Source organism: Orcinus orca, chromosome 15, assembly GCF_937001465.1.
Source record: "Orcinus orca chromosome 15, mOrcOrc1.1, whole genome shotgun sequence".
Classification (NCBI taxonomy): domain Eukaryota; kingdom Metazoa; phylum Chordata; class Mammalia; order Artiodactyla; family Delphinidae; genus Orcinus; species Orcinus orca.
The window spans coordinates 43,506,533-43,519,275 of NC_064573.1; the positions used below are offsets into that span (position 1 = coordinate 43,506,533).

The 12,743-nt window shown below is 34.1% G+C and overlaps 1 protein-coding gene across 7 annotated transcripts in view; it reads left to right on the forward strand.

Moving 5' to 3' along the window:
• The window catches only part of DSC2 (desmocollin 2), a 32,407-nt gene that overhangs the window by 6,031 nt on the left and 13,633 nt on the right, over window positions 1-12,743 (forward strand). For all 7 annotated transcript variants that reach the window (XM_033435251.2, XM_033435253.2, XM_033435252.2 and 4 more), the window contains 8 exons: window positions 807-891; window positions 1,782-1,981; window positions 3,094-3,213; window positions 4,498-4,653; window positions 5,906-6,050; window positions 7,040-7,206; window positions 11,410-11,544; window positions 11,796-11,981. In XM_033435251.2, the coding sequence (XP_033291142.1) occupies window positions 807-891; window positions 1,782-1,981; window positions 3,094-3,213; window positions 4,498-4,653; window positions 5,906-6,050; window positions 7,040-7,206; window positions 11,410-11,544; window positions 11,796-11,981 (1,194 nt within the window). The remainder of the gene's footprint in view (window positions 1-806; window positions 892-1,781; window positions 1,982-3,093; window positions 3,214-4,497; window positions 4,654-5,905; window positions 6,051-7,039; window positions 7,207-11,409; window positions 11,545-11,795; window positions 11,982-12,743) is intronic.

Genomic DNA, 12,743 nt, shown 5'->3' on the forward strand with positions numbered 1-12,743 from the left:
GTGTAAATGCTGGTTGGCTGTTTTGCTTTTTGTCAAAAACCTTTGCAAAGAACTGTGAAACTTTCAGAAGCATCCATTATAAAGTTTCAGAGAGAACAATTTATTTTCAGTGTGCTCAAATATGTATTGTATTGGAATTGGTTCAGCATAAATCACTAAATCATTTAAATTTTTTAAGTGAAATACTTTTAACACTGACCTTAATTCTCATTATTGAGAACTTCAAAATAAGTTCATATTTCAAAGTCGTGTGCTTATATGCGTGGGGTCATATGTAAATACTTTTTAAGTCACTCCATGGCAATGAGTCAGTGCTTCTCTTTAAAAGCATTGGCATTTTCTTTAGGATATTTTTGATTTGGTAACAAAACTCATAGACAGTTGACAGTTAATTGAAACAACTTGCTGGCTCATTAAATTTGTTTTTGTTTCTCTTTCCTTTTATATACCTGTGCTGCCTTCCTAATAGTTTCCAGTGCTTTCCCACAAAAGGGTGTCATTGGTTTCTCAGTATATCCACTAAGTTAGTGAAATTATTATTAACTTCATTTTACAGACTAGGAAACAAAGCCCAAGAGGATAAGCAATTCTCTGAGTTTACATGCTTTGTGAGGGAGGGATCCATGGCTCTTAGTCTGTTGTTTTTATTCTTCTCTTCTATGCAGTTTTTTTCTGAATTCTTAATCCAGTGTATGCTTTTTATTTTATTTTGCTAATTATATAAACAGATTTATAATTATACAAATTTGTATAAACTATGTACACATGAAAAGGCTCTTTTTAATGTATAATACTGATTTTTTTAGATCTTAACATTTGCCTGTGATGCCTGCAAAACAGTGACACTACATGTTCCCTCCAAACTAGATGCTGTAAAATATATTGGTAGAGGTAAGAAACTGCCAGAATATGTAATAAATCCTAATTTGGTTGATCTTGTAAAATTCGTGTAATCTTTAGGAGGATAACTCTATTGGAACTAATAGTTAAAACTAATATAGTACATTCCAATACTTTTTTAAAAATATATATGGTGTCAATCCAATGAACGGAATATTGTACTTTATTGAAAAACATGATTATATAAAGTAGTTAAAATTGTTTAGTTTGAGTAATTACTAATATTTACGTTAGACGAAGGATATGGTATATGTTATAATACGTCTATGAAATTGAGAAATAGTATTGAAACTATTTCTTGAGTTTAAAGGTGTTGTTTTTGGATTTTTATCCTAAAATATTTTGGCATCTTACAACATTTACTTCCACATATTTTTTTTCAATTATTGTTTTTCATATAACTCAAATGTATACAAAAAGATCAGACCAATGAAGACACAGAATATGATGACTATTTAACAACAGATGCAAAGAGTTCAGTAATAATTTAATGTAATAACTACCAGTTTTAATCTCTAGATTCTGTTTAACTTGTTTTAAGTGTTCTCATGTATTGCTCTGTGGCTAGTTTCAGTTAATAAAGAAAAACTTTTTTGGTGTGAGTTTAATATTCAGACTGTAGAGTTCACATGCTTTGATTTCAGAACAAATGTCTCTTCTTTAAAAGGCTGTGAAGTAGGTATCAGAAGTGATGGATACGTTTAGTTAAGCACAACTGAATTAACCGTATAGTTTCATATATCCTTTTAAAAATGCAAAACTTACAAGTGTCAGTGTAATTAAAGTTTTTGACTGCCCCACCTCAAATGCATAGCTTACTGTTAAAGCTGTATATTGCTTTGTTTTACCTTACAAATGATTGCTCTGTACATTTTCTACAGTTAACCTGAAGGAGTGCTTTAAATCTGCAAATCTAATTCATTCAAGTGATCCTGATTTCCAAATTTTAGAAGATGGTTCAGTCTATACAACAAATGCCATTCTTTTTTCCTCAGTGAAGAGATCTTTTACCGTATTACTTTCCAACACAGAGACCCAAGAAGAGAAGAAAATACTTGTCCTTTTAGAGCAACAAACAAAGGTATACCAAAGTATAAAAATGAAGTATGACGAACTGTTTTCTTCAGGTGGAACTAACATGACCAGGGAAGATGTGAATCAAAAAAGATATGGGATAATTTAGCTTGAAGAAGAATAAAAGCCATGACTCAAGTTAACATTTTTGAAATGGAAAAGGGTTGTTCAACATATGTTATCACAGATTATAATTTCTTTTTATTTGGGACATAAAAGGAGAAATTGGGATATGGGACAGCATGAGAACTTGAGATTAGACACAGAGAAGCATTTCTTGATCTTCACTGTGGAATAGGTTTCCAAAACAAGAAACATTATTGTTTAAGATATTTGTATATAACTTGAACTTTGTAGCTTTTAATTATTCAAGAACTCATATGGCATGTTAATGACTTAGGATGGTGTCCTACTCTGGGCAGCAGTATAGCGTCATGACATGGTTAATTACTCTGAGATACATGAGGCATCCAGAGATAGGTCTCATGTATCTTAGCATAATTTTTAGTCTTAGAAAATGGAGGACTATTTTAGGTTAAGGTTTGGACTTCACACATACTTATGACTTTTTGACATCCAAGATCAAAATGACTTCATTCAACCACTGGCCATTACTCATGACAGCTGTTTGAGAGTTGTCACCATGTTTCTCTCCTCGTTCTGACACAGATCTCTCTGTTGGTCCCCTGGCTCTTCCTAGTTGCCGGTGAGTGGAAGATGCTTATGCTAAATTTAGAAGGGCACCTGTCTGCTTACATTCTTTGCATATTTCTCCTCCCATGTTTTTGCATGGCAGTGTGGCAACAGTACAGTGTTTTTTTTTTTTCAGTTTTGCTTCTAGGCTTCCAATTTCATCTCTCTCTCTTCCATGTTCCCACCAAGTTATTTTCTCAATAGGATTGCTGTGATAACAGTTAGGGCAGGGATTTCTTGGTTATTTTTTTTCTAGTATTGGCATTTCGTTTGGTTTTCAAGCACTACCATGGTCTTAAGCCTCCCCAGCTAATCCTCATGAGAGGAGAAAGATGTATCAGAGTTTTAAAGTTTGAAAATAAAGTAGTCGTTGGCTTTTAAATAAATAATATTTATTATTAATATTTTTTTGTCTTCTAAATTGAGGTACTGAGGAAAAGGCGTTCTCAAGAAAAAGTTCTAATACGTGCCAAGAGAAGATGGGCTCCTATTCCTTGTTCAGTGTCTGAGAATTCCTTGGGTCCTTTCCCACTCTTTCTTCAACAGGTATAATTTACTTTCCTTCCACTGTGAGAGTCTATGGTTTCCATCTTTGTAAAAAATTTAGACAATGAGTATGCAGTTATTTAAAAAGTATGTGTGTATGAATGTATGGGTGAGTATGTCTATCATATGTTTCAATATATGGTATAAATGCATCTCTCTATACCTATGTATACTTTTTTTTTGCAGTTTTAGTCATGCAAAAGCCATTTATAAAACTGTAAAACCCATATAGCACTGTCAAACGCATGCTTCCTTAATGAATTTTCATATCATCAAGGGTATCTCAGAGCCTGGGCATAGTCTAGAAAATCCCAAAACATCTTCCATAACAAAGGATGAAATTGTTGATAACAGGTCAAATGCCATGAAGGGGAAAGACACATACACCTTTCCATGGTTTCTTCCCAGGTCCACTGCTTAAATCATACTGGATCCACATTTTCTCTCCCCTGTTTCATTTTTAGTGGAAACCCCAGCAAATCTTCTTTCCTTCCTCCCTTATCAGTGGTCCCTACCATTCAGTCTAGCTCTTAGGTTTCTTTTCCCCCAGTTCTTGAAATGGTGAGAGAGAATCCTTGTTTATATCCCATCAACAAATTCAATGCAGCTGAGAAAAGAGCATTTTAAAGTTGAGAAAGAAATTGTTAGAAAATAATTGTTAGTCATCCTAATAGATAAGGATCCTACTAAGAGGATGAAAACAATTTGGAAAAAAATTTTCTTTTTGAATCAAATACCAAAGTAGCACACTTGCCAGGATATTACGTCATTTCCATTCTCACTCATTTTCATCCTCCCATTTAGCCCCTATAATAGAGAAGATGCTGAGAAATAACAAAAACTAATTAAGGAAACCACTTTCCAGATGTTTGCCTGCCGACAGTGTACTTTAAACCCAGTGTCTCAAATATTATGTTATATATAATAAAACTTGAGGTGTAAAACTTTGACAGAAGGATAACTTTTCATGCTCAGAATACTTTGTTATCTAAGACAGGGAAAGTCCAAAATGCTTGATCCATGTAGTTACACGTAGCCTTTAAAGTACTTCTTAGTTATTCTGGAAAGCTAAGATGCTATTACATTATTTTCCTCATGCCTTGCTCTTGAATTTCACAATTATTAGTCTTCCTTATTCTATTGCTGCTTTTTATTCAGACATAATAATAAATTAAAGAGGGCAATTACTTATTGTAAAATGTCAGTATGATTGCATAAGTATATAAATGAAAGTTTTGCTGAAATACAAATTTGTCTTTTATGTATATGATGTCTACTTTCTAGATTCAATCTGATACAGCACAAAACTACACTATTTACTATTCCATAAGTGGGCCTGGAGTTGACAAAGAACCTCTAAATTTATTTTATGTAGAGAGAGATACTGGAAACCTGTTTTGTACTCGTCCTGTAGATCGTGAAATGTATCCATCTTTTGAGGTAAAGTCTAAAGTTTACATATTGTATTAGTAAAATTAAACGTGGCTATTTCGTCTCCCTTCCTCAATTCATTTACTCTTGACTGTTTTCTGACTTTTGGCATCCGTGCTCTGGGTACAGCTGATAGTACAGACCTGACTGGCAGCAAAAAGAATTTTATAGAATAAATAGCCTTCGATTCTATTAGATTGTTCTGGGAATTACAGTTTACTATTTTTCTTTTCAAAAGAAAAAAAGAGTACCACTTTGAACAGTAGTTATTTATTTGGCAGAAAAGATCTGTGAACCTCTTTATGGTACTGAGAGTGATACCATAGGAGGTAAGTCAAGTTCAGAAGTTAAGCCTTGGTACCTTTGCAATGAGAGAAAGTTAACTTGTGGTGAGCAAGTAAGGAGTGTGGACAGTGCTTAACTAGGATAACTAGGTCTTTTCATCATCTAGGCAACCTCCTGTGGTGGGATGAGCGTTAATATATAAGAATTTAACCTAATGTTGTGTTGATTTTCCAACAGGAGCTGGTCATTTTGCTTAACTTAGTTTTAATTATTTTATATCTATTTTGGATGATGTAATTACTTAGCTTTAGAATTACTACAACATGACCTTCTAAGTACCTGTGATGGTCTGTTCTTTCTATGATAGCTGTTATGAGAAAAATTGGAATTGAAATTCATATTATAAAATCAAAAGAATAAATCGCATTCTAGACCCAATTTATAACCACTCATTTGGTCCATTTCTGACTCCCCCCTTTTTAAATTAAAAAATTCTTATGAAGAAAGTTATCTAAATACAATCATCAATATGCCTAAAATTCTAATTAGAAAATAAAATAATATCTCAGTTAACTGCACCTGGGGAATTTGGAATCCTAAGAATTCAAAGTTATAAAAGATCCAGAAAATTGTATTTAAAATTCATGCACCTGAAACTTTCAAACAAAGCAAAATAGTTCTCAAGACACTTTCGGGAAAATAATAATAAAAACCCTTACACTCATGAACAACAATACAGCAATGGTGAGGTAACCAAATTTAGCTATGTTATTATATTAGATAAATTTAAACATAAAATGCTATAGTGCACCATGACATTAACCATCTCTTCTGGCATTAAGGTTATGTTCACATCCCAAAACAGTAACAAATGGTGAAATCCACACTGTGATGCTGAACAGTCTCCAAATGAAAGCCAAAGCGAAAGCAAGTTTGAACCGTAGCTTTTTTTTTTTCCATTTTACTCTCTTCACAGCTAGTTGCCTTTGCAACAACTAAGGATGGATATACTCCAGAATATCCACTGACCCTACTAATCAGAATCGAGGATGAGAATGATAACTTCCCAATTTTTACAGAAACAACTTACATTTTTAATGTTACTGAAAACTGCAGAGTTGGTGAGTACCCACCGTGGCAATACACGGCAACTTAATGTTTAAATTCATTAGCTGAGTTTCACTCTGGCCACTGGGAGGTGGCACATCCTGCTGCCAAGAACAAGGGACTTGCCAGACGGGCGGCTGTAGGTGGCATTTTACTCTGCCTTTTGCTAGCTGTCTGACATGACCCTGGGCAAGTTTCCTAATCTTGACAAGCCTTGGTTTCCTCATCTGTAAAATGGGATATTAATATACAAGGTTGTTTTGAAGGTTAAATGAAGCACAATATACCTTGAAGGCCAAGCACAGTGCCTGAAAAATAGGAGTGACTCAATGTTACTTTGCCTTCCTGTGTGAGGTAAAATAAATACTTTTAAGAGACCATATTTTCTAAATATTCTAAGAATATTTTTAGAATATTCTTTTCTAAAAAAGAGTAAGTCTTTGAGCAACGGATGTCTTGGCCTTGAAGAGAGCTGGCTGATGTTCTATAGTGATTAAATGATAGTATTCTGAGCATTATCATAAAGGTCATGGAGAATAATATATTTTCTCAATCTTTTGAAAATTGACCATTTCAACTAGGAGTCGGAATGCAGATTTTGAGTCTTCCCTTAGAAAAATCTAACTAAACCAAGAATTTTCAGAGCAAACTGACCCATATGATCAATTTAAGTGTAGGCTTACAAATAGAAAAATGTTAAAGAATAATTGGAATTCTTTAGTCCAGGAATACAAAGGCCATGGAGGGATATTATCAACATTTATAAATTTATACAATAAATACAGTAAATACAAATATGGTTACCAAATTCCAAAATGTTGGAACGCTGGGATATTTAAAAGTAAGTGCTATTTTATATAGAAGTCTGAAAATGTATAAAACCTATTACTATTATCAATTATGTGGTCCAAAACTTTTTTGTGGTAGATGGAGAGGAGTCAAATAAAGGGAAAGTTGAAACTGTAAAAGTTTTTGAAATTAAAGAGGATTTTTCTATATGTAGGTACTACCGTGGGACAGGTTTGTGCAACTGACAAAGATGAGCCTGACACACTGCACACGCGTCTAATGTTCTCCATCATCGAGCAGTTACCAGCATCACCCACCCTCTTTTTTATGCAGCCAGCTACAGGTGTGATCACCACAACATCATCTCGGCTAGACAGAGAGGTAACATAAATATTAACAAATAAAGCCTGATTATCACATGGCTACTTAGCAGTACCTGCATATCTCTGTATACCACCTGCAGATGTGCTTTTGAAAAGCATGTTGTGAATCTAATTTAACAAAAATTATTTTAGGTAGGTTGATGGAGGTCATTGACCTTGCAGTACTCTGAATTTGAACCGCTAATTCATTCTCTCCTGAATTGTATGTTTTATAAAATCAAATTTTATAAATTGATATAATTTACAAACTATACAAACTATAATTATTTATAGTTGTAAAATAATTATACAAACTATAATTATTTATAGTTGTAAAAAACAAGAAATGTCATATATGAAAAGTAAAACTTTCAGAATTTTCTTATCTACAGATAACAATGCTTCTTTTTCTATCTGTGTCATTTCTTCATCAACAATCTCATCTACACTCTTTCCCCTTACATAGATTAAATGAAAGTTTATCTGTCTCTGATCTCTGGTTTAACATTTTCAGTTGACTGCTAGAAATCCTTATTTGAACATTTCACAAGTACCTAAGATTCAGTACATCTAGAAATGGATTCTTCTTTCCTTCTAAACATGCTCTCCTTCCCATGTTCTCTAGTTAAAATGCCATTAGTACCTTCTTTTCCTTCACACATTTTTTCTAATGTCACCTTGGATTCATGTTCTCAAAATTGTATTTGATGTCTCCTCTTGCAGATCAAATTACTTTCCAAAGCATTTGATATTGACTCCAGAGTGATCGTAACATTCACATTCTGTCCATTTCTACTGCAACTACCCCAGTTTAGTAATTGTTCATTTTGTTATTAAACTATTACCTCCACCAAACCTTTATTCTGGCCTACTTCCTACGTTTATAATCCTTAATATTAAAATATAGTAATATGTGTTTGTCACGTTTTTCTTTGATTCCTAAATCTCATATCGATTCATTTCCTCTCCCTCTCGCATGGATTAGAGAAGTGGTCTGCAACTTTTCTGGTCTCAGACCCCTTTACAGTCTTAAATATTATTGGAAATTCCAAAGGTCTTTTGTTTATGTGGGTTATATTTATCACTATTTAATCTGTAAGTGTTTAAAACTATAAAAGTTTAAACTATGTATTTATTTACCCAATTAAAATAATATATTACATGTTAATGTAAATAATATTTTTATAAGAAATGATTACATTTCTAAAACAATAAGTAATTTAGTGAGAAGAGTGGCATTATTATGCATTTTCTAAATCTCTTCAATACCTGACTTAGTATAAGACCAATAGATTCTCACATCTCCTGCATTCAGTCTGTTATATAGTTTTAGTCGAAGTATGTAAAGAAAATCCAACATGATATGAAGTTAGAAAAGAGTATGTTAACAGTAATTTCAGATCATTGTGGATAGTCTTCTTTGATACACCAAATCTTGACAGGTGGTAGTGTCATAAATGGGTTTTGCAATGTGCACTCTGAAGAAGCCTTGTCCATGAACTTTCCTACTTTGTTACATCAAAATACATTGGTCTTTCTTCTGCTATGAGTGGATAGTTTACCATGTGTGATTTTGTAACATCGTGCATTAGTCATATGGGAAATATTGACTCACTGAGTTATGTAGATCCTCCAAATATTGACACATCTAATTAAACAATATTGGAAAAAATCACCTCCTCATCTCCATTAATATCACTATGGTTCATAAAAGTTTTCCGGAATCCTCATTTTGGCTTGAAAACTCCAATTGACCATTGGCAACAAATAGCTGTTTTCCTTGAAATGACATATTCACCTTACCTGTGACAAAATGTCTTCCAAATATACCAGTCTGAATAACCATAGGTGTCTTTCATGTAAAAATGGTATTCTATGAAAAAAAACCCGATAGCTAGTTCAGCTTATAAATCAATCACACAAGTACTTTTCCATGAAAAGAACATCATACTATGTTATGCAGAAGTGCTTTATATATACCTCCCATTTCTTTAGATAGACTATGGGTTGAAATCTAATAAAATTTATTAAAATTAATCATTTTTACTGCATTTACAAGGACATTCCTAGGTAAATTTTTAATTTTAATTCAATTTTATAATTTATAATTTATTTATTTTTACCATGAGTATGTGCCAGTGAAGAATGCAATTTCGTTTGTTGAATGAATGAATTGCTGTCACAGCTCTACAAATTATACAGATTCTTCATGGAATTTATGTGCTCAGAAAGAGCAGATTATAGACCAAATTCTCTTTTATCATCAAGCCTTGAATAGATCCTTCTGATAAATCAGTTGAAAACATTTGACTAATGAAGGAGTCTTGGAGTGCTTTTACCCAGGAGAGCTCTGGACTCACTTTCTGATCCCAGGTTTCCAATTTTTTTTATTGTTGGCCTTCAGCCCTTTAAGCTCTTTAAACATCAGAATTTTTCTTCCATCTGAAGATATCACAAGTTAATATTTAGGTCCCAAACTCGATTTCTTTCTTTGTTTTATCAGCCAGTTGATCATTCCCAATAAATCATAGTTTATTACAAACAGAATACATATTCCCTCCCATAAGTAATACTAGTATGAGCTTTAAAAATTTTTTTAATGAAATAAGGCCATGAATTTTTAACTCTCATGTGACTGATTATGAGAGAAGAATAAATTGGGAAAAATTGGGTTTGTAAAAAGCATAGTGATCGAGAGAAATATTAGTTTTATTTTAGGTAATACATGAGGGCTAGAAAGTTTAAGAGATCTAAAGGGAAGAAGGTGGCTTTTTTTAAAAATTAATTAATTAATTTTATTTTTGGCTGCTTTGGGTCTTCATAGCTGCACGAGGGCTTTCTCTAGTTGCGGTAAGTGGGAGCTATTCCGTTGCGGTGCGCGGGCTTCTCATTGCAGTGGTTTCTTTTGTTGCGGAGCACGGGCTCTAGGCACACGAGCTTCAGTAGTTGCGGCACGCAGGCTCAGTAGTTGTGGCTCGCGGGCTCTAGAGCGCAGGCTCAGTAGCTGTGGCACACGGGCTTAGTTGCTCCGCGGCATGTGGGATCTTCCCGGACAAGGGCTCGAACCCGTGTCCCCTGCATTGGCAGGTGGATTCTTAACCACTGTGCCATCAGGGAAGCCCAAAGAAGGTGGCTTTTTAAGAGAAGGGTGAATATTCTAGGTGGACAGTTAGGATAGTTTTTTACATATAATTTAGTCTTATGAAAAGAGGTGAATTATAAAGGAAGGTGTTGTTATAATTTTATAGAAGAGGAAAGCTAGGGAAAAATACGTTTCCAACTGCCCAAGAGTACATTTGTTATTTTTGAACTTGGAAGTAGAACCCAAGCCTCCTAATGTTCAGTCCAGAGACATTATTATTAGTGTTGTTGTTAATCCTTCCATATCTCAACACTTGTGACAAATGAAACCATTATGAGGAGATACACTTTTTTTTTTTTTTTTTTGCGGTACGCAGGGCTCTCACTGTTGGGGCCTCTCCCGCCGCGGAGCACCGGCTCTGGACGCGCAGGCTTAGCGGCCATGGCTCACGGGCCCAGCCGCTCCGCGCGGCATGTGAGATCTTCCCAGACTGGGGCAGGAACCCGTGTCCCCTGCATCGGCAGGCGGACTCTCAACCACTGCGCCACCAGGGAAGCCCGGAGATACACATTTTTTAAAACCAGTGATGAGCCTTCTGCAATCTCTGAAGAACGGAAAACGCTTAAGAACCAGAATCTATTTTCCATGAAGAAGAAAAAATTACATAGTTCCAGAACTTTGTTTTCATGCTAATTTAATGATCTTTTAGTAAATGTAAAGTAAATATTTAAAATCCACCTTTTTTTACAGGAGGATACCTTTATTGCTTCATTACGAGACTGGTATAGAGTCACTGTTGTGTATTTTTGAATATAAGAATGTACTTTGCATAGGAGATAACGATTTTGATTAATTACTAGGCAATTTAAAATGTACTATGACTATATCTTCTCTTTCTGTTAAGTAATGCTAAAACCAGTTACTTCCATGAGTAGCACTTTCAATTTGAGAAACTACTCTATTTTTGTAAATTAATTGAAAATTACTAGTGTGAGGAAATTGTTCTTCTGCCAGTACATGAAAACTATGAAATCTAATAGTGTACCTCTTAAATTTTGAATGCAAGGGAAATTATAGAGTGTAAATTAAGATTTCATTTACAATGTTGCTTTCACTCAGTAATTAATACTTACTTTTCAGGTAACTGATAAATACCAATTGAAAATAAAAGTACAAGACATGGATGGTCAATATTTTGGTTTGCAGACAACTGCAACTTGCATCATTAATATTGGAGACGTGAATGACAACTTGCCAACATTCAACCGTTTATCTGTAAGTGTGTGATATTAATAAAAGAAAAATGTACAATGTAGTGTTAGTTGCTACATATGTGCACCTCCACCCATGCCCCATGATTTCAAAGGAAGTATTCCCAGCCACGTGTCAGTAGTTTGGACTTGGGGTTTAAAGTCATGTTAACATAGTACTTTAGAAATTAGAAGAACTGGGCTGGCTTTACCTGGTGTTTTGTTTTTGTGAGAGTTACTAATTAAACTTTTTTTTGTTGTTTTTTATTATTTTAGTATGAGGTATCAGTGGAGGAAAATAGAGTTGATGTGGAAATCTTACGTGTTGCCGTTACAGATAAGGATTTAATTAATACTGCTAATTGGAGAGCTAATTATACCATTTTAAAGGGCAATGAAAATGGAAATTTTAAAATTGTAACAGATCCCAAAACCAATGAAGGAGTTCTGTGTGTGGTTAAGGTAAGAATAACTTAGGAAATTAGTTATTTGTAGCTTATAATGTCACAGATTAGCATACTAGAGCTTAATGAAAAGAAAGGAATTATGGTAAATGTAGGAATAAAATAGATATTTAGGTAAATGTAAACACTGTTTTTCATATATATAGTGGGATGAATATACAAATTTTCGAGAACATTTTTTTTATAAAGGCATGATAGTTTAAAATGATTATATATGCATGTTCAATGAATACGATATAGTACCCACTTTGTAACCAGTATCTCTTAACAATTAAAAAACTAGCACAGCTTTGACACCAGTGGGACACTGCCAAACTTTCCTAGTCTATTCTATCTATAGCTGTGTCCAGGAGCCTCTACTTAATTACTGAATTTCCCAGATGATGAGTTATTCCTGGTCAGACCCATAGGGAAGCTGTTTATAGATCTGTTCATCTGTATCCAGTGTACATTACATTCTTAGCTTCCTGGTTCAAAATGGGAATCCTCACCCATTTGAAGATGTAAATACTTCTAAAACCTCTTTCTAATAATATTCTACAATTATCTCAGAAGACATCACTGCGAATTCAGGAGGCAGAGTTAGCCCATAAAGTGATCTGAGCTCTGGCTTTGGACAAAACCATGGGCTTATTTCTGCTGCCTCTAACTAAAACATGATTCTATCCTGGGTCTCTGTAGCTTCCCTGCTGTACATATTCACAAGGAGAATGGATCAAACATGACGAATTCTTTTTTTCTTACAATGATGAAAATTAGC